General features: G+C 39.2%; 2 protein-coding genes across 4 annotated transcripts in view; one reads left to right on the top strand and one right to left on the bottom strand.

The window, feature by feature from the left end:
• Positions 1-925: 925 nt before the first annotated feature.
• LOC106516030 (myosin heavy chain, fast skeletal muscle) lies at positions 926-13,118 on the bottom strand. 3 transcript variants are annotated; one of them, XM_014006175.1, is made up of 41 exons: positions 13,104-13,118; positions 12,907-12,959; positions 12,551-12,763; positions 11,082-11,231; positions 10,833-10,989; positions 10,728-10,755; positions 10,528-10,639; positions 10,352-10,444; positions 10,173-10,236; positions 10,000-10,098; positions 9,793-9,896; positions 9,560-9,698; positions 9,359-9,477; positions 9,108-9,257; positions 8,811-8,981; positions 8,420-8,723; positions 8,261-8,331; positions 8,092-8,179; positions 7,881-7,998; positions 7,676-7,799; positions 7,304-7,440; positions 6,838-7,093; positions 6,503-6,745; positions 6,246-6,422; positions 6,018-6,163; positions 5,777-5,867; positions 5,262-5,651; positions 5,035-5,161; positions 4,806-4,924; positions 4,517-4,713; positions 4,254-4,437; positions 3,989-4,154; positions 3,595-3,719; positions 3,206-3,514; positions 2,921-3,124; positions 2,720-2,845; positions 2,462-2,632; positions 1,553-1,657; positions 1,364-1,459; positions 1,143-1,274; positions 926-1,069 (listed from the first exon to the last, which is right to left on the bottom strand). In XM_014006175.1, exons 3-41 carry the CDS (start codon positions 12,749-12,751, stop codon positions 1,049-1,051), a joined length of 5,814 nt encoding a protein of 1,937 aa, XP_013861629.1. In that variant the 5' UTR covers positions 12,752-12,763; positions 12,907-12,959; positions 13,104-13,118; the 3' UTR covers positions 926-1,048. The 3 variants fall into 3 exon arrangements, with proteins under 3 accessions (XP_013861629.1, XP_013861630.1, XP_013861631.1); XM_014006176.1 differs by lacking the exons at positions 1,364-1,459; positions 1,553-1,657; positions 13,104-13,118 and adding exons at positions 2,101-2,196; positions 2,281-2,385; XM_014006177.1 differs by lacking the exons at positions 926-1,069; positions 1,143-1,274; positions 1,364-1,459; positions 1,553-1,657; positions 13,104-13,118 and adding exons at positions 1,792-1,973; positions 2,101-2,196; positions 2,281-2,385.
• A 6,091-nt stretch (positions 13,119-19,209) lies between these two features.
• Positions 19,210-21,743, top strand: part of LOC106516029 (myosin heavy chain, fast skeletal muscle) — a 16,734-nt gene continuing 14,200 nt past the window's right edge. The window contains exon 1 of the mRNA XM_014006173.1: positions 19,210-19,279. The gene's annotated coding sequence lies outside the window, so the exon portion shown is untranslated. The remainder of the gene's footprint in view (positions 19,280-21,743) is intronic.

Here is a 21,743-nt window from a genome sequence, read left to right as displayed (position 1 = left end):
GGTTACAATAATACATAAATATTTGGTCTAAATCCTAATTTTTTGTAATTTTATTGAAGGTGGTTTATGTCATTTAAAAAAGAAACCTCAAATAGTCTTTGAATATTGAGATTTCCCAGCTGGAAGAAACAAAAACATTGCTAGCTCACAGGGAAAATCTCAAAATTTTAAGGTGTTTTTCCTCAAAATCGGGTTTTTTGTTGCTAATGCTCAAAAATGTGCTTAAATTTTTTTTGGAAAATATTTCAGACAATTCATTGAAACTAAACATTGATAACACATTTATTTGTTATATTTTGACAAACTGTATTTTTTTGCAAGTGTTTTAATCAAAACACGATATCTGCCTATTTCTCCACATTCAACTTTTAGTCTTAATCCTCGTTTCGATGTGATGGGTCACATATTTTATTGATCCCAAAGGGAAATTACAACAGCAGCAGTTATCTTGCTTCAACTACKCGTTTCCAGAATCTGATTGTTATACCTGCAAGCAGACATTTATAAAGATAGTCAAATGGCCAAACACTCATAGATGGAGAGAGGATAGAGAGACCATCCAAGCCTGTTTTAGGTGCACAGTTCAAATGTCTGCCCCTCTGATGGTATGGAGGTGCATTATTACCCATGAGTAGCTTCACATCTGGGTAGGCACAGTCATTGCAGAAAAGGATTTATAAGTTTTAATGTGACATACACTCCCATTCAGATGGTATCTTTTTCAGAGAAGGCCTTGCATGCCAGACAAACAACTGCATTCTGCAAAACAACATGGCTTTGATGATTATTTCACAAAACCTAAAAACAGAATATTGATGCAGGCAGCTGTTTAAATGCAGCAACTTTAAATCAGTGTGTTTAATCACCTGCAGATGAGTGGTTGTGGTCATCTTCAATGTAAAAAAAAGGCACAGACAGAAAATGGTGTCAGCTATCTGTTCCATTTATTAAATACATTTTATCACAGCATGTTTTACATCATAAAACACAGGTAACAAGGTTCTCATATTCTATGAGTTCTTGTCACTGTTTAGGTTTGATTTCTTCATCACTCCTGGGACTCCTTTGTCTGAAATGACAAAGACAATGTTAAATCCAGAGCTTGAAGCTATGAAAATTTAACTGATGAACAGTTCCATCACCTTGACAATTTCCCGACTCTTGGCCCTCAGCTTGTTGACCTGAGACTCGGCGATGTCGGCCCGCTCCTGAGCTTCCTCCATCTCATGCTGCACCTTCCTGTACCTGGTCAGGTGAGTGTTGGCCTGCTCTTCCTGTGCAACAAAACCCACAAACAAACTCAGCATTCTGAACTAATTGACACTTTTTGAACATGTGTCTTCAGATGTGTGTGTGAGCTTACAGACTCCTCAGCCTGTCTCTTGTAGGATTTCACTTTCAGCTGCAGTTTGTCCACCAGATCCTGCAGCCTGGTGATGTTCTTCTTGTCCTCCTCAGTCTGTTAAAAACAACATAAGGTTAATGTTTTCCCTACTACATCTTATTATAAGGTAACTGTAAATGTGTTATTGGGAAGTAAACGACATCTAACCTGATAGGTGAGTTCCTTCACTCTTCTTTCATACTTTCTCACACCCTTGATCGCCTCAGCACTGCGTCTTTGTTCAGCATCAACTTCAGTCTCCAGTTCACGAACCTTCAAAAATAAAAAGTAATTTCTGTTTTTTTTTTTATTTATTTATTTTTTTTTTTACTTAGATAAAATGAGATTGTTTGTGCTTTGCATACCCGAGCTTCCAGTTTCTGGAGCTGCTTCTTGCCNATCTACATGTAGATGAAAGTAAACCATTAGTAGCTCACTTTGTGCACTATTTACTTACTTTTCCGATTTCCCGACTCTTGGCCCTCAGCTTGTTGACCTGAGACTCGGCGATGTCGGCCCGCTCCTGAGCTTCCTCCATCTCATGCTGCACCTTCCTCAGCCTGGACATGTGAGTGTTGGCCTGCTCCTCCTGTCAGGAAAATCCATGATAGAATTATTAGTCTACCATGGGATGCATAGACTTTAGTAGAGCATAAAGAAAAACCTATTATGTGAGAATAAAACAAAAAGCTTTAAAAAAAAGTGATCTGACTTACAGACTCCTCAGCTTGTCTCTTATAGGCCTTTACTTTCAGCTGCAGTTTGTCCACCAGATCCTGCAGTCTGGTGATGTTCTTCTTGTCCTCCTCAGTCTACAGTTTACATTGATGAATAATAAATGTATCAATAAAGCACTTTTGTTTTGGTTCTGTAATGATCAGCTAAAAATACCCAACCTGATAGCTCAGCTCCTTGACTCTTCTCTCGTACTTGCGAACACCTTTGATGGACTCTGCTCCTCGCCGCTGCTCCGTTTCCACCTCAGCCTCCAGCTCACGCACCTGACGCAGAAACAGCTTTTACTGTAGAGCTCAAAGACACACAACGTGAGGACAGGGTCTTTCAAAACCGTCGTACCCGAGCTTCCAGTTTCTGGAGCTGCTTCTTGCCTCCCTTCATGGCCAGATTTTCCGCCTCATCCAGGCGGTGCTGCAGGTCCTTCACTGTAATCTCCAGGTTCTTCTTCATCCTCTCTAAATGAGCACTGGTGTCCTGCTCCTTCTTCAGCTCCTCCGCCATCATGGCAGCCTGAAATGTTCCAATATTTGTTTTGTTTTGTTAGAGCGGTGTGAAGGAGGTAGAACGTCTGTAGGAATGAACCTCAGGATGACTCACATCAGTGATGGCCTTCTTGGCTTTCTCTTCAGCGTTTCTTGCTTCCTGAACAGCATCTTCCACCTCACCTTGGATCTGAACAAGATCAGCCTCCAGCTTCTTCTTGGTATTGATGAGGCTGGTGTTCTAAACGGTTAAAAGTTCCAATTAAATGTTGTACTTTTATTAAGTTACATGGGTAAGAATKAGCTTTTAATGTACCTGAGAATGCAGCAGTGTAACACGCTCGCTGGCATCAACCAGTTCCTGTTCAGCCACTTTGCGGCTCCTCTCTGTCTGCTCGAGTGCAGCTCTCAGCTCCTCGATCTCGGCCACCATCAAGGTGTTCCTGCGCTCCACCATCGCCACCTGCTCTCTCATCTCGTCTTGTCCCCTGACAGCCTCATCAAGGTGCAGTTGTGTATCCTTTGTAATTGAAAAACCATGAACAGTCCAGTCTGCTTGACATACATTCTAGTAACAATGGTTTTCAGTAAACTATAATACCTTGAGGTGTCCCTGCACGTTCCTCAGCTGTTTCTGAGCTTCAGCTGCCTGGCGGTTTGCGTGGCTCAGCTGAATCTCCATCTCATTCAGGTCTCCCTCCATCTTCTTCTTGATTCTCAGGGCGTCGTTCCTGCTCCTGACCTCAGCATCCAGAGTGCTCTGCATGGACTCAATCACCCGCTGGCTGTTCCTCTTGATCTGCTCGATCTCCTCGTCCTTTTCTGCCAGCTTTCTGTCGATCTCGCCCTTAAGTTGGGTGAGCTCCAGCTGAACRCGGAGAATCTTGGACTCTTCGTGCTCCAGGGTTGCCTTGAAAAATAAAACGCCTAGTTAAGAATGATAACTTCTGACAAATCGAGTTGAAAAGGAGGTATTTCTTCTAGAGGTACCTCAGCCTCTTCAAGGGAGGTTTGGAGTTCACTCTTCTCAGTCTCAACAACCTTTTTCCCTTTTTCCAGTTCATGAATGGTTTTTCCAGTTTCACTGATTTGCTCAGTTAGATCTGAGATCTCCTCTGTAACAAACAAATGAAAGAAGTGTTTAAAGTTTCATGTTTGAGCAGAGCTGTGTTGCTCTGTGTTGCATCACTGTAACATGTGCAAAACAGTAATTTGTTGTCCAACATTAAATAAAAAAATACATAAAGTCTGGAGGAATAATTGACCAGATTTGTGTTTTTTAAAAACATATTAGAAAATCATATCCTATCTGATGTGTTTTAAATTAAAACGAATAAATGGTAATATTTATCTTTGCTGACTAACTACATAAAACAGTTCATACGCTGCAGGTTCTTGTTCTCCCTCTTCAAGGTCTCCAGCTGATCCAGAGATTCTTCATATGAATTTTTCAGCTTGAACATTTCGGTGCTGAGAGAGCGAGCTTCTTTCTGAGCTCCCTCCAGCTCAGCCTGGCTTTCCTCATACTTCTGCTTCCACTCCGCAAGGACCTTAAAATGTGAAGAAGCCCAACATTTGTTATTAATCTATAATTCTGTGTTCTTTAATTAGATGCACAAGGCAGAAACAGATGGGGAAAAAAAATAAACCTTGTCGAAGTTCCTCTGCTTCTTGTCCAGGGTGGCAGCCAGAGCGTTTGCTCTCTCCACGTCGATCATCAGGTCCTCCACTTCACCCTGCAGCCTCTGTTTAGTCTTTTCCAGGGAGGCACATTTGGCATTCACAGCCTCGATGGATTCCTCAGCATCCTGAAGACGCTGGGCGAGCTTTTTCCTAGATAGGATGATTACGGTAATTTTTTACACCTGAAGCGCTATGGAATTAACCGGAAACGGAAAAGGTTTAAACTTACTTAGCCTCCTCCAGCTCCTCAGTGCGCTGAATGGCATCAGTCTCATACTTGGTTCTCCACTGAGCCACCTCGCTGTTAGCCTTGGACAAGGCACGCTGCAGCTCAGCTTTGGCCTCCTGCTCCTCCTCATACTGCTCTCTGAGCAGATCACAGTCATGTCGAGCCGACTGAACAGCATGAGCCAGAGCGTTCTTGGCCTAACGCCCAAACAGGAACAATACGGATACTTTTTTACCATCCATCTCACGGTGCTTTACTAGGTCRTTYAGCTKTTTCTATAGACCGTTACCTTMACTTCCTCCTCTATGTGCCTCTTCAGCTCCTCAATCTGCTGAGTGTAAGCCTGCTTGCCTCTGGTCAGCTGAGATACGAGGGCTTCTTTCTCCTCCAGCTGCCGAGCAGTTTCACCTGTGAGAGGATAATTTGTTACATACAACATATAGTTCATGGCTGATGCAGATTTGGTATCTTTGACTAATTATAACATTAAAAAAATAACTAGAAAGTGAAGTCTTTACCATTTTCAGTTTGAAGTCGTGCCTTTTGTGCACTAATATCATTCAGCTGACGAACATTCTCATCATTCTTGGCTTTGAGCTCGCTCAGCTGATCCTCTAATGTCCTGCACATCTTCTCAAGGTTTCCCTGATTTAAAAAAAAATCAACATCTTAGTAAAAATCAAATGGATATACCTTAGTAAAAATGTTGCATTAAGAGTCATTCAAAGTTTCACTATTGTTGCACCTTTGCTTTTGCGATAGCCTCCATGTTGCTTGAGAGGTCGTCWATCTCCATCTTGAACTCACTCTTCTCTTTCTCCAGCTTCTGTTTGACTCTCTGGAGGTTGTCGAGCTGCTCTCCCAGCTCGGCCACGCTGTCAGCCTGCTTCTTGCGGAGAGCTGCGGCCGTGGCCTCGTGCTGCAGGGTGGCCTCCTCCAGATCCCGGCGCAGCTTCTGAAACTCGGCTTCGCGCTTCTTGTTCATCTCGATCTGAACTGCAGTGGCTCCGCCAGCTTCTTCCAGCCTCTCGCTGATCTCTTCAAGTTCCCTGGAGAGATCGGACCTCTGCTTCTCCACTTTGGCCCGAGCAGCTCGCTCAGCCTCGATCTCCTCCTCCAGCTCCTCAATACGAGCCTGACGTTTGCAAGATCAAAGAAAACAACAAACCAATCTTTAATTATATGTGCAAGAAAAAAACCTTTGAGTATTCTTAAGTATAGATGTTGCTGTAACAAAATAGAGTTAAAACAAATAAGAACCTGAAGTTCTTTTATTTTCTTCTGGAGCTGAGCACCAAGGGATTGCTCATCTTCAATCTTGCTTAGAAGTTGGCTTGTTTCAAAGTCCTTCCTGTGAAGAATCAACACCAGGAACAAAAAAACCCTGAGTTTCCTAAATCAAAACCACACGATATTCCTGTTCCTCCTACCTGCTTGGTAAATACATTTTGCAAGACAAAAACATTTAAACAGAACTGAACTACGTTTTTTTTCTACCCACTTCTTTAGTTTTTCATCAGACTGCTGCTTGTCATTCTCCAGGTCCATGATGGTTTCTTGGGCCAGCTTCAGATCTCCTTCCAGCTTTCTTTTAGCTCGCTCCAGATCCATACGGATCTTCTTTTCTTGCTCCAGGGAACCTTCAAGCTGTTTTTGAAAATTGACATCAATAGTTTGTGTTTAATCTTCAAGTACATTTCAGCCGGTTTCTGTTGTTGATAACACTCACATCATCCACTTGCTGCTCCAGCTTGGTCTTGGCCTTGGTCAGAGTGTTGACTTTGTCTTCCTCTGCCTGCAGATCATCGAGGGTTTGCTGATGAGCCTCTTGGAGAGCTTTCTTCTCTTTCGACAGTTTGGCAATGGTCTCATCTTGAGAGGCCATTTCCTCAACCAGGTTTTTAACCTGGTTTGAAAGATTCAGAGCTTTTAGTATTTGTGTGAAGAGTGGATTGTAAAACCTGACGCTGTGGTTGATGTACCAACCTTGTTTTCAGTGGCATGTTTCTCCTTTTCCACTTTGGCCAGAGTGAGCTCCAAGTCATCAATGTCCTTCTTTAACTCGGAGCACTCGTCCTCCAGTTTCCTCTTCTTGGCTGTCAGCTCAGCATTSATCTCCTCCTCATCCTCCAGTCTCTCAGATRTCTCTTTRGCCTTGGCCTCAAGCTGGATTTTAGCCTTAATGAGCTGTTCACACCTTTCCTCTGCATCTATGAGGTTTTCACCTTCCTGGATTTACAAAGAAACACAAATGCATAAGTTTGAAATTTAGCAGACCAAGTATCTTTATAAAAGACCTTTCTCTCAGCTCTTAAACATACCGACTGAATTTGCAGTTGCAAGTCATTCTTCTCCTGAAGGAGAGAAACCATCTTTTCCTCCAGTTCTTTCTTCTTAGCCAGAGCCTTTGCCAGCTCTTCTTTGGTTTTTGCAAAGTCTTCTTTCATTTGAGCCATCTCCTTTTCTGTCTCTGCGCTCTTCAGCAGAGGTTTGATCTTGAAGTACAGCTTCATCCATGGCCAAGTCTTGACATTCATGAAAGCGCGAATGTTGTACTGGATTGAATAAATGGCTTCCCTGAGGATTAAAAATATTGATTAAAATATGAATAAATTGCTGGTCCAGGTGGCTGAGGAGAGGGATGTCTGGGTCTCTCTGCTTAGGCATCTGCCCCGCAACCCGATTCCGGATAAGCGGCAGAAAACAGACGGACTGATGGATGAATAAATTGACTTAAGTTGTCATTTGTAGCTGCATATGAAATGTTAGCTGAAGTGTGTAAAGTACCTGCGTTCCATCATTTTGACAAACTCGCGCCTCATGAGGAAGCCTCTGCAGACGGCCTGAGTCATTGTGACAAGGATTGCAAGTTTTTCATCTCGCATCTCCTCCAAGAGACCCAGTAGACCAGCCTTGAAGAACACCTAATAAAACATCAAAAAGAAAAAAATAAGTAGGTCCTCTGGATGGGTTCTTCTTAAGTGAAACGTTTCGTCTCTCCTCCAAGAGACTTCTTCTACCTGGATTACTGAGATGCATCAGGACACCTAAAAAAACAGTGCTGACATTTGTAGTTAAAAAAATGTAATCTAAAATGCTCATGTTTTATATTATAATTTAACAACATATCATGGAAAGACCCACATCATATTACCATACCTTTGTGTGTCCAAACTTGTATTGAGTATGATCAACGTCAATAGAGCCCAAGAGTTTCTCAGAGGCCTTCTTGTTGTCAATAAATTGTCCCTCAGGGATGACACTGGCATTCAACACTTTGTATCTGATTTAAGGTAAAAAAAAAAGATAGTCAAGGAGTAATTCAGTATTATACTGTGATGAATAAATTATTCATTGTAATTACCTCTGCTTGAAGTCACCGTAGAGGATTCTGCTAGGGAAACCTTTCCTGCAGATCCTGATTCCCTCCAGCACACCGTTACACCTCAGCTGGTGGATGACCAGGTGGTTCTCCATGAGACCTGTGACACAACGTTACATAAGAACTCATTTTGGTTTGGGGACAAGACAGTGACTGAAAGATGATGGTCTTTGTATGGTCTGTGTTCAGGTACCTGGTGTCTTGGATTCATTGGGAATCAAGCAGCGCACAAAATGAGGATGAGTGCTCCTCAGGTTGGTCATCAGTTTGCCCAGATTCTCCTGAAAAAGTAATAAAGACTAAAGTTTAATAAAAGCCTTAAACTAAACAAGAACACTATGAGGGACTGATTTACAACCTACCCTGAACAATGCCGACACAGTCTGGAAGGAGCCTCCCTTCTTCTTGCCACCTTTCTTGGCACCACCCTCAGCTTTTTGTAAAACAATACAATTATTCTGTTAGGTTTAATTCCCTAAAAACATGTTTATTATAATACAGACATTTACAAGAAAACATACCGTCTGATGCGTGGGATGCATACAGCAAAGCCAACAGTTTTACTGAAGACTTCTGGTAGAGCTGAACCACAGAGTCATTCAATGGGTCTTTGTTCTTTTCCAGCCAGCCAAGAACATTATAGTCCACGGTGCCGGCGTAGTGCATCAGAGAGAAATGGGCCTCAGCTTTGCCTTTGGCAGGTTTCGGCTTCTGGAAGGGGGCACTTTTTCCCAAATGCTGGTCATACATTTTGCTCTTGAAGGTCATGTCTGTAGCCTTCGGGAACATACACTCCTCTTCAAGGATGGAGAAGATGCCCATTGGCTGTCATGATTAAAAGATTGTTAGAAACAAACACTTTCACATCATCAGAGTGTTTTCTGTGTTTGTCAGTGTAAACATGTCGCTAACCTTCTCAATGAGCTCAATGCAGGCTGCTAAGTCCATGCCAAAGTCAATGAATTCCCATTCAATCCCCTCTTTCTTGTACTCTTCCTGCTCCAGGACGAACATGTGATGGTTGAAGAACTGTTGCAGTTTTTCGTTGGTGAAGTTGATACACAGCTGTTCCAAGCTGTTGAACTGAAGGAATCAAGATAAAACAGATCAGCAGAGATTCAAAGTATCCAGAGGAAGAAATGGGATGTCTTAAGCTTTATAATGTTTYAAATGATCAGAAGATTTTGTGAATGGGTTAGAAATACTYACATCAAAGATTTCAAACCCAGCAATGTCCAAGACACCAATAAAGAAGCTTCTGGGCTGCTTGGTGTCCAGCATCTCATTGATTCTGACCACCATCCACAAGAACATTTTCTCATAGACAGACTTGCAGAGAGCCATCACGGCATTGTTGACCTTTAAAAACACAAAAAGCAAAACAGTAAGATTTTAGCGACCCAAACAAAAAAAAAAGTTTTAAACTAGGTAAAAAAAAATCAAAGACAAGAAGTGTTCACCTGTGGTACAGTTTGACCCTTTGTGACAAACTCGTTTCCCACTTTCACTCTGGGGTAGCACAGTGCCTTCAACAAATCGGCAGAGTTCAGGCCCATTAGGTAAGAGATTTTATCCGCAACTGAAAGACATGACAGGAAGCTGAGTGAAAACCGTGCATCAGTTGTTGCTGGTAATCAAAGTAAAGGCTGTGAAGAACACACCCTCTGTGCCATCAGGCTCAGCCTGCTCTTCACGCTGCTTCTGCTTGAACTTCATGTTCCCATGATGCATCACAGCTCCTGTCAGCTTGTACATGCTGACCTTCTCCTCTGCAGTGAAGCCCAGGATGTCGATAGCAGTCTGTRGAWAAATAGACAAAATGGTTCCATCATTTTAATTTCTGCATCKTTAKGACTGTTTARTATAATTTGTTGTGTTTCTGAACRTTTCTTACATCAGTRGCGATGAATTCTTCAACGTCATTGATACTCTTGACAGTGATTTCACCCTGACTGATCATCGGATAGTCATAGGGATTGGTGGTAATCAGGAGGGCCTCTGAGGGAAAGCAAAACATGTATGCGATTATAAAGAAATAGTTGTTATAAACATTAATGAATAGTTGATTTGCTGTAGAACAACAATAATATTAATTTCTAACCTATCAGCTCAGGTTTGTGGCCTGTTGTGAGCTGGTAGAAGATGTGGTAGCTCCTCTCAGCTGACAGCTGGAACGTCACACGTGACTTCTCCAGCAGATCTGTTTGGATTCAAGTCATCATGAATAAATGTCCAGAATTTTAAACCAGAYAAATGTGAAATATAAATGCTTACATGTTTCAATATCAGCTGAAGCCAGCTTTCCAGTTGACCCAAAGTGAATTCGGATGAATTTTCCCTGTGCAAAAACAAACACAACAAGATCTTGAGTGAAACTTCAACAGCTCAGATGGTTTTCACCAAACAACTTTGTAACAACTTCAGCTGAAAGGTCAGTTCTGAGGATAACTTACAAAACGAGAGGAGTTGTCATTCCTCACAGTCTTGGCGTTACCATAAGCTTCCAGCAGTGGGTTTGCTGCAATGATCTGATCCTCCAGTGATCCCTGAAGACAACGTTCATCACTTCAGCCCCACAGCTCTTTGCTCAGTTCAATCTTTCATTTAGTTGTTGTACCAGGTCACTTACCTGCATTTTACCAGCAGCTGGCTCCACCTTCTTCCCAGAAGCTACTGCGATTGTCGCAAAGTACTGGATGACACGTTTGGTGTTCACAGTCTTTCCTGCACCAGATTCTCCGCTGGTTTGAAAAGTGAAATTAGATACACGTTAGTTTTAAAGAAATGTTTGTTGGAAATCCTTGTTTGTATAAAATATATAACACTTACGTAATCAGGATTGACTGGTTTTCTCTATCTGTAAGACAGAAAAAATAACAAATTGGTGGATGCTGGTTGTTGAACTGTGGTTTTTAACAGATTCCAGAATGATACCTTGGAGCATGAACTGATAGGCATTATCAGAGATGGAGAAGATGTGGGGCGGAGCCTCAATCCTCTTCTTTCCCCTGTATCCTGCAACAACCACTGCATCGTACACCGGCAGCCACTTGTAGGGGTTCACAGTGACGCAGAACAAGCCTGAGTAGGTCTGTAGRGTCACAGAGAGTCACCGGTGATGCACATTCTTCCTGCCGTCATCACAGCTTCCAGCTACAGATGTTTAGATGAACACAAACTTACGTAGATCATCCAGGCTGCGTAACGCTCTTTGAGGTTATACAGTACAGCGGGCTCGTTGAGGTGGGTCATCATGGCCATGTCCTCAATCTTATCGAACTTTGGAGGGTTCATGGGGAAGATTTCATCTTCTTTTACAGTGAGAGTCTGAGGCTAAGAGTGAAAATAGAAAGAGTCATAGGCAGACAGCAAGGAGATCTTAGTACCAGTGGATAAATTGGATTGTTACAGCTTTAGCAAAAATTGTACAACATGTTTAAAAATATTTGCATTTTTACATTATTATTTTTATTATGAAGTTTAGTCTTTACTCCTCATGTTCTCTCATCGTGCCACATGCAGTAACTTTTCAGTTAACCAGGATGCCCAAGCATGTTTCAGGGGTTGTAATATAAGTGCCCCTCATGTGTTCCTGCCCCTGCTGTAGTGGTGTCTCAGTCTCCTGTTGTACATCTTTAGAAATGTACATTAGTCTTCGGGTATTCCTATATTTGCATTGACGGCTACAGTTTTCTTTGACAACAAAACTTGAGTTTGAATGACTTAAAAAGTTAGTCTAAGTCTCTGTAACCCAAGTGAATGTAGCAAAAACTGACAATAGTAAAAATATCTTCATGTGATGCTAAAAGAGCTTTTGTTTTACAGTTGTTTCCTGTAAAACTTTCTGTTAAATTGAAGCCAGGTGACTGTTTTTTCAATCTTCTTTGATTTATAAGTTATTGTAATAGTTTTCGCAAAGCATTAAATATGTACTATCTCTGGAGAATAAAGTGATGCTTCTTATTTTTCAATCGGTCTAAGTCTAACATAAGCATCGTGGCTTAAATATCCCCACCTGCTGCCATTTAAATATTCTGTTTTATTGTTGTGCTATCATCATTTTGTCACTCTTCTTTTAATTTAAGAAACATTAAAGTTGAATTAATCAGCAATTTTGTCTTTTCACAATCATCCAGTGCCTTATCTAAACGTTTACCGCATTTTAGTTCCTGATAAATATCTTAGAGGCTCCCTTATTTAACAGGCTTTTCATCTTGATCTGTTTTTTTATTTCCCTTTGGAAAAAGTACAAACTTTGATGTATGTTTATTTTGTTAGTGTGGTCACTCATAGCCTGGCTGAATGTGCCAAGTCAAACCATGATTTCAGCTGAGGATTCTGACTTATCCTTTCACTGAGCACTGATGACATGTTTCAGAGCTTTTGCAATGCTGCAAGGTCAGAAATGTTCTGGAATCACAAGGCTTAGCCATCCTATTGGTGAGCAGTTGTTTAGTGCATCATAACTATTTATGTCAAAGCTTTAACCGTCTCCCTGTCATAAACAATATTATATTATGCTTTTTTTACCTTTTTATTTTTATATACAAAAATTCAAACTATACATTAAACTACATAACACTTAGTATGACTGTTGAGAAACTAATTCGTCATGTAATGTGAAACTTGTCGTTGCAGTGATGCCTTCTCACCTTCCCAGTGATGGTTTCCACGACGGCCTTGCCTCCTTCTTTCTTTACAAGTTTCCCCTTGACGTACATCTCTGTGGGCTCAGACACAAAATATGCTGTTTTAGCATCAAAGGGAGTGTTCTGAGCCTCAATTCGCTCCTTTTCTGGCTTCCGGAGGTAGACGGCCGCCGGGCCGAAACACTCCATCTCTGGGTCAGGCATGATGACCGTTTACTGCAAATGAAGAAAGGAGATGAACATTTGCTTTTAATGCACTGAAACATGCATATCTTTATAAATACAATTACAAATACAAAGCAATAATTGTGATGTTTATATTGGTGAACTTCTAATTATATTAAATTAGCTTTATTTACCTTGCAGAACACCCGGTGAGCAGGAGGTTTGGTTGAAACTTCGGTGCAGATTTCTGTAAAAAAAAAAAGAGATCAAAATCAGGTTTACAAATGTTACTTATTATTGTTAAACACTTTAAATGAAAACATGACCTTTATCTATTTGTTTTCTGTGATCCTGCAGTGTTATGGCATGTCTTAGCATTTTAGAACCTTACCTTAGCAGGGTGCCCCTTCTTGGTGGTGATTGCTGCTCCTCTTTATACAATCTGATGGGAGCCTGTGTCACGTGTGTGTCGCTGTATTTGGTCATGCTGCCTGGTGCTTGTGCAGTAGCCGATACCGCTGCCTTTATTATTRTGGTTTATTTTTGTGTCATGCCTGAAATTGGTCCATACAAAGTGGAAGATAAATGAGAATTTAAATGCTTGTGTTGTAATGGGATTYCTGCACTTGTATTTATGATGACAGAAGTGGATTGTGTTTCCTTCTGCACTGCCTTCAATGAGGATTGTTCAAWACAGCACCAGGATGAAAAAGCAACATTTTGAGATCCCTGCAACTTATTCTCCTGTAGCCTGTTTATGTGTAGTCATATCGTTCTTTACTGCCTCTAAGAAAAAATGGTGGTCCATTTCTTGTTCAGTTCACTCGAAGTTACAGACAAGCCAAAGGTGTGACTAATACATCTTTATAATTCTCACTGGCACAAAGGCAACTCTTTGCTATGCTTCAGTGAGTCACTGATATCAAGTTTCAGAGTCCTTACAGGTCAGAAATGATTAAAAAAATGAAATGAGTGCCACTGAGCTTTAAAGAAAAGGAAGAATTGCCAGGGGATTACTGCTCACAACGGTGCCAACAGCTGTTCTTATTCTTCTTCTTAAGGGATACACAAGAGAGACTGATACAATCCCTGAATGCAGAACAGCTGATGGGTGGTTTACAGCTTCTCTGATGATAGCTGTTTCGTATAAAAGTGTGTTTCTTTRTTTGCTGTGATAAGCACTCAGTACAGACCTTCTTAGGGAAGTCTTTGGAAGGTGCTTTTGATGGCATGGGTCAAACTTTTTTATTTATTTCTTTTTTTGTCAGAAACGTAGCACATAGCTGGCACAGTTTAAGAGCATGGGTTCAGAGGCCTTAGGCACTGTTTCCTTTGAAAACAGGATCGACTTACATCGTCAAAATGAAAAAGAAATTCTAAAGTGCTTACCCTCGCGATAAAATGGGAAATGTCTTCAGGGGACCCGGGTGACACCATGCCTGCTCTGAAATCTTCTGTCTTATAAGGACAAAATTCAAATATAGCGCCTAACTTATTTTGATGCTGAAGTAAAATACTAAATGTTAACAAGACATATTATGTTTTTATGGCCTTTGCTGTAGCCCTTTGGTTTCTTTATTTGTCAAGGAGCAACAGCTGGGCTTGGGATAATAAACCAAGGTGAGTGCTGCAACATTCCAGTGTAAGGGCTGAAGGGCTGGCCTCCATAACTACGGGATCAACTTTTATACTCACTATTTATCATTGTAAGTATGTTTTTATATTTTTACATGTAAAATTTAAAGAATAATAAAAAATGATGCTGTATGCTTAAACTTYATTTATTGTAATGAGTTCAGAATAATTTCAGTCAAACCTAGAATAGCTAAATAAGTCTTTCCGAAATGTTTTAATCAACCAGCAAGTCTTAAGTCATGTTTGGAAGCTGAGCGCAGTAACTGCACATCCTGAGTCCTTTATGTGATAATTTGCGCATTAAACCAGCTCTCCCAGTGGTCACTGTAAACGTGTTTATGATGTTTCAATGCTCATTAAAGGTGGCTCTGAAGACCGTTGAGTTTGACCAAATTTATGCAGAAGAACAAGCAAATGGTTTATTTTTGGCAGAGTTTATTCTATTTTATTTTAACCGTGAATACTTGTTTGTCTTCTTCTAGGGCTCTGGGAWGAGGATGTGACCTTTTCAAAGACGTGCAAATTAAATTCTGTTTTAAAACCTTAAAAGGTGCACTGATAGACTTTTACATCTTGACTATTTTGCATATTTACCGATAGATCATTAAGCTTTGTGGCGTATAAAAGTTAATTTTTTTTCCTGCCTTACACCAGATGGGTGTGTTGCTGCTGCTGCCATTACAGTCACACGCTTGTGTATTTAGTGCAGTTGATGGCCGGGGTCACTGGTATCTTATAAACACCAGAGGGAGCCTCATGTTGCAGAGGTGCAAATGTGCTACTTATGTTACCAGCTTTTTATCGTCATTAATACTTTCATCATCATCATCATCATGTTCTAACCCCTGACTATTTCACCCTATCACCAACTACGACAGATACAAATAAAAAAAACAGACTATTGTTGCTTAATATAAATATCTGGAGAAAGTACTGTGCTACAGGTGGATGAGCAAACAGATGTTTTTATTTTTATTATTAAGCCAGAGGAAAAACCTTCCCTTGGACAATTTTAAAACAAGTGCACATTCACATGGACAAGTTGTCATTTACTCTTCATTTAAAGATTTAAGTGTTAGCTTTGCTCATTAAATAGTAAGTATGTGCAAAAACCAACTGAGAAATATCTGTAAACCTTTAAAAACTTTAAAATCTTTGGCCAAATACCAAAGCATGAAACATAATAAGGTGCTGAAATAATAAGCAGCTGAATGCTGAACCTCTTCTGCTCAGAGGAGCAAACTTGAATAGATGTATACAGCTTAACTCAGATGAATGTAATTAATTGATAACTAAATTGAAATAAGTACGTAGCCAACTTTATAAAGCCTCACGACTCGGACATTCTCCTCGGTGCAACTTGATGCTGAAAACCATCYCACGTGTAATAAAGAGAGACGCTGAAAGTTCATGTCAACAACTGCAGAGCGAGAGCTTTGGTATTTGTGAACTAGAAGCTATAATTGCTTTAGGTCCTGATAAGACTGTAAAATAAGAGCAGACGTATCAAATGTTTGTTTGTTTTTTTTTAACTGCAACTCAGTCATATCTCTAGAGACACGTTTCATATCGAATTAGACCTCCTTTAGGTAAAATAGACCAAAATGGATTCTTAAATTAGATTTTACGGGACCTGTTCTCAAGAAATGTTTCAAACCAAAAACCTTGTGTGCAAAGTTTCAAGAAAAGCACATTTTTACGTCTTCTCCTCCTGTGGTTAATTGCTTGTTCATTTTAAATGGAAACCGTTGACCTTTGGGTTTCAGTTCTTAATTGGTTTTGTGTTATCCTGGAGGTGGCACCACTTGTTACAGTGAGACATCTGAGACCGAGCATCTTGAAAAAGCTAAGAGACTCTTAACAAGAAGAAGGCTAAAGACGTCAGTTTAAAGAAAGCCATCAGAGGCGCCACCAAAGTTTTGGACCGACTGCTAAGAGAGGTGAGTCCTCAATCACACCACAGCAACGAGATTTGAAATAAATTTCACTGTCAAAAGGGAGTTTAACCAAGATTTGTACATTCATGAATTAAGTTCTGACTTATTTTTCCTGTTTATCCACCCAAAAATAGGATGCATTACCAAGCCGTGAACGTTCTTATTTTTTTTGAGTCTAAYATCTTTTAAAAGTAAATCTTGTTTGGCATTTACTTTAATTTTATTCACAGCTGAGCCATGACAATGAATGTAGATTAAAGTGTTTTGGCTCGGCAACCTTTTAAAAGTCTGAATAAAAGTTTGAACCCCCCAGTTTGATGCTACAACAGCTTATTTTGTATCAGACCCCACTGTTCCCCTGGTTCCCCTCACTCGCTTTAAGACYCGTAGTGACCATGCTTTCTCCTCTGTGGCCCCTAGGCTCTGGAACGAACTCCCTGTTAATCTGCGCTCCCTTGACAACATTGTCTCTTTCAAGAAACAYCTAAAAACACAATTTTTTTTACTCAAGCATTTAGCTAACCATTCACCATTAATGCCAGCCTACCTCCATAATGAATGCTCGCCAACTATGTGTTTTTCCTATTATTGAACATATGGCAGATTTTTTTCTCCCCCATTCTCTAGGTTTTGTGTATCTTTGTAAATTCTGCATTGATCGTGTGTTTGAGTTACAGTTTTAGAACTTAATTTTGATTTGATGTTTTATTACGTTGCTTATGTTTATTTATGTATTATTCTGTTTTATTTGATCTTTTCTCCATTTTTACATTGTTACTGATTGTGCAGCACCTTGTGAATATTTCTGTGAAAGGCGCTTTATAAATAAAACTTTACTTACTTACTTACTTACTTACTTACTTACTTACTTACTTACTTACTTACTTACTTACTTACTTACTTACTTACTTACTTACTTACTTACTTACTTACTTACTTACTTACTTACTTACTCACTCACTCAATAGATGAAACTAAGGGTGGAAGTGTTTGGACTTCTAATTGAATAGAATACATCTAATGTCTAGAAGATACATTTGTTCATAGCTATTAGTTAAGACTGCATATCAACATTACAATGGCACATCTTTAACTGTTTGGGTGTAAATCAGTGATGTAAAAGATGATCAAATCTTTTTTTAAAATAAACCTAAGATTGATGACAGTGACTGCTCTCACACACACCTCTCACACAGCATAAATAAACTAATAAAACATTAACCTCTTGTATCCTTCAGCAAAGTTTATATGCTCATTGCAGTGTTTATATCCATCGTTGTTTGGTTCCACAACACACAGCAGAACAGTGCCCCCTACAAGCGAAACAGCTGAGGAGTGTCAATACCTTAACACACAAACCTGTTTTATTTGTTTGTTTCAATTCAATCAAATTCAATTTATTTAAATAACGCCAAGTCACAAAAAATGTCGTGTCCAGACACTGTACACACACACAAAAAAAAAAACAATAAATCTAAACAAGCTAGGTTGAAAGAATAATTAAAATCTGCACAGAGCTTTACAATTAGAGCCATCCTGCAACCTAAAAGAGCAAAAAAAAAAAAAAAAGATTTATTTTTAAAACATCTCAGGAGTGAGGAACACCCTCCTAGGAACAAAACATAAAGAATAATTCATTTAAGTGTTTTATTGTGAAGCAACAGCAGCCATAAATCAGACTTTTTTGTGCATAATATCTGCACACACTTTGTTTACTTCTTGGATTCAGCTGCAACAAATTAGGGAGACTTTGAGCGTTTGACCCAARTGATTTGGTTCTTGACAAAATCGTGGTAGTACATAATAGACTTCACAGTATTTTGTCTGACAACCTGCTGAAATTCAAAGAGACATGAGGATCTGCATGTCCGAAATGTGTGATAGAATTGTAACAACCTTTTTTTTTTTTGCTTGTTTTACTGGAATTGAAATTTATTGTTTCCTGGTTCAAATTATCATCTGGAACAAAAGCAACAATATTTTGTTGTTTGTTTTTGTATATATGACTTACAAATCAAATTTTTATTTTTATTTTTATTATTATTTATGCATTTCTTGGCTRTTTTACAGTGACTGTATATCTGCAGGCTGACACGATGGCTGAAGAGCTGAAGAAGAGGAGGAGGAAGAAAGGTTATTTTTTTATTGTTGTGGAGGAAGAAGAAACTGGAGGTTACAGTGAAAGACGAAGATGAGAATCTGGCACCAGAGTATGTTTTTTTTTTGTGTGTGTGTGTGTGTGTGTGTGTGTGTGTGTGTGTGTGTGTGTGTGTGTGTGTGTGTGTTGTATTTAACTAATTTTGTTTTAGTATTTCTATTTTTGGAATAATTAAATAATGAATGTAAAGGGCAGAAGCCAATTTATCAGGATAGTGAAATAAAACTTTTCTTTTTTTCTTTTTCTTTTTTCTTGCGCATTTTTACATTTTTTCCAACAGGCAGCTGACTGRTTAATTTTATAGACTGCTTTATGAGGAAACTGGGCTGTACGTCTGGACATAAATTACTTGTAAAACACGTTTTAAACCCCTAGAGGGCCTGACGCTCCATCTTTTGTCTTTGGCTCCATCAGGGACTGTAACTATAAATACAGACAGACAGTTATGAGCCTCTGTTCATATAGAAAATGTTTTGAGGTTTTAAACAATTCTTTATATTAAAGAGTTAATAGAAAAGGGTTTTCTTTAGCATAGTGTTATAAATAATGGCTCTGAAGAATCCAGTGACAATAAGACTAGATTTGTGTGCAGTTACAGAATCTGTTCATTTCTTTTAGTATTTGCAGCATGTTTAGATGCTGTATGTCTACTTGTCTGTCCTTTTAAGATATTATTTAATTTAGCCTGATGATTGGATACGTTTGCTCTACAATGGTTTTAGTAAAACAGACTATTGTGTGCTGCCTCTAGACCGAGGAAGACGAGGAACATGGCATCCGCCTTCAAGATCTTGTGGAGATGCTGTGAAACCCTTCGAGAGTCAGCCTGAAGATGCTGTGAGTGAGAAGTATTTAACACATGCAGCATAAATAGGTGTCACCCCAGAGCCGCCTTCCTTAAAAATGTGTTAATACCAGAGCACCAACAGCAAGATGACAGATGATTTAGTTACAGAGCGGTCTGCTTCTTATTCAGCCGGTGAGAGGAGTCGAGCCATCTCTGCTTTATCTCTGCTCTTCCTAGAAGGAGTTGATCAGGAATCAACCTGTTCAGGTACAGGAAAGCTGAAACTGACAGACCTGAGTCTCAGAAGAGCCAGCTGTGAGCCAAGAGCAATGATTTCACAAAGCTGTAATACTCTACATCTATATTTGAATAATTTTAATTACATAGTTTCTTATGAATGACCAATTAACAGAATATTTAACTTTCTACTTAATATTTTGTTCACAGCCGTAACAAAAATGTTGTACTTTGAAAAGAAATTTGTCAATTACAAAAAGCAGAAAATCATATTTACAAGCAGTTACCAAAAATACAAAGTGATAAAGCTAGTTATTTTTACATTTTGTACTTTTACAAACATAAAGCAGTTCCTGAAATTCTTCATTTAAAATGATGCAACTATTGTTAAAGCAAAAAAAAGTCAGATTTAAATCACTTTACTGCATGCATCATTAAATACAGCCTTAAAAATAGAGCCTTTAAATAAAGAAAAGAACATCTAAAGTCTCATATGTTGCAGAAGTCCATAAGGTTACATTAACTGCAAATCTGTTCCGTGTGGTGATAATGTTCCCGACGGTCCAGCTTCCTTACAGCTTTTATAGTATGTGCTTGGAAGCACATGCTACACCCTGTCAACTTCCTGGGATGAAAATAGATCCATTATTGAGCCAAGATGCTCTCAAACATCTGAGCATGCCTCAGCAGAGGCTTTGATGTTTAACTAAAGGTTCACCAAAAAAAAGACATTTTTATCATGTTGGTTATGGATTTATTTAGTTTTATAGTTAAAAAAAAAAAAAAAAAAAAAAAAACAGCACTAAAACTGATGCATGCCAACAAATCTGAATTATTTGTGCTTTGTGTGATGAGTACAGTACATGCAGAATTCTGCTAATTGTGATTAATATATGTCTATAACTAAAGATTTTCCCTTGTTTTAAACAGATTGTTCAGAGAAACTAAATCTAAAAAAGGCAGTTGTGTAGGAGGGAAAAAATAATGTACAAAACCTCACAAGATCTGAACATTAGTTCATCTTTTGTGGAAAAAATGTGAGTTTACCATGTTTTTTAAATTATATACAGATCCCATGAGGACAACCAGTGACCTTATAAACATGTTAAAAATGTTCAAACATTAAAAGGATAATGTTCAAAATATGAATCATGTATTAATTTAACTCGTTTTTAAATGTTCAAATGTTAATAATGTTAAAAATGTTACTAACTTAACTTTAAAAAGAACTAAGTTCCTTTGTCACTTTGGAGAAACTATTGAGAGTAGCCTGGACTAACAGTCGTAATTTATTTTAAACGAGTACTCTTTTACCCACTGTGAACAAAATCATTTTCTTCTTATAACAGTGGATGAATTTGCTATTTAGTTTGTAAAACTTAATATAAACCGTCAAAATCTAAAATCCCATAGCTCAGTAAAAGCAGACCACAATGAAAAACAGAGTCAGACCTTGAACAGCCATCATTTTAACACTGAGGAAGCAGAGACCTCCAAAGATGTAAATGTTTTGTTGCAAAGGTTGTTCCACAAAAAGACTTGAGGCTCTAACAAATGGCTGAGAGCATCGCTGAGGAGACAGCTATATTTATATTTCTTCCAAATAAGCACAGCTAATGGCATAAGAGATCAAGTATCACATTTTTATTGAATATATAGACCTATTTTGTCAAGTGTGAAGTCCTCAGTATTTAGCTACTAATGCCCTCGGGCCTTCTTTGCCATTTAAGTGTCACCTTACAACAAGGAAAGAATGCAAACTACTACACATCGTATAACATGATCCCCTTCTTGTCTGGCAAAGGGAACAAACGCTTGACTTAAAGGGAAGGTCAAGCCCGTGTGCCCGGCCTTGTCTTCAGTTCCTCTGTCAGAACACACAGCACAACAAGACCTTTTAAAGGAACAGTTTAAAAATACATCTGCACCCTCGAGACAACACAAGTGTCTTGAGACGCAAATGTGAACAACCACCTGTTCACCCCGGATTCCACATCAGACAGTGGAGTCCACTGCGCCACAAATAAACCCTGGATAACTTCKAAAATGTCCTTCCTGTCGGACGCTGGCACTTTTCAGCAGCAGGTTGTCTGGAGATAAAGCCGTTTTGTGTTTAAACCTTTAACTTTTAGCATCATGAAGTGAAGTTTACAGAAGCTCCTCAGTGATTATTTTAGATGTTACATTTGCAATCAGAAACAGATTGTGTATGCAAATCAGTGGGCAACATGCATTCCACAATTCTAAACTTAACACAAATTGTAAGGAAATGTGTGT

Source organism: Austrofundulus limnaeus, unplaced genomic scaffold, assembly GCF_001266775.1.
Source record: "Austrofundulus limnaeus strain Quisiro unplaced genomic scaffold, Austrofundulus_limnaeus-1.0 Scaffold35, whole genome shotgun sequence".
Lineage (NCBI taxonomy): Eukaryota > Metazoa > Chordata > Actinopteri > Cyprinodontiformes > Rivulidae > Austrofundulus > Austrofundulus limnaeus.
The sequence above is the reverse complement of the archived record's forward strand: the minus strand, read 5'-3'. Positions and strand labels throughout refer to the sequence as shown.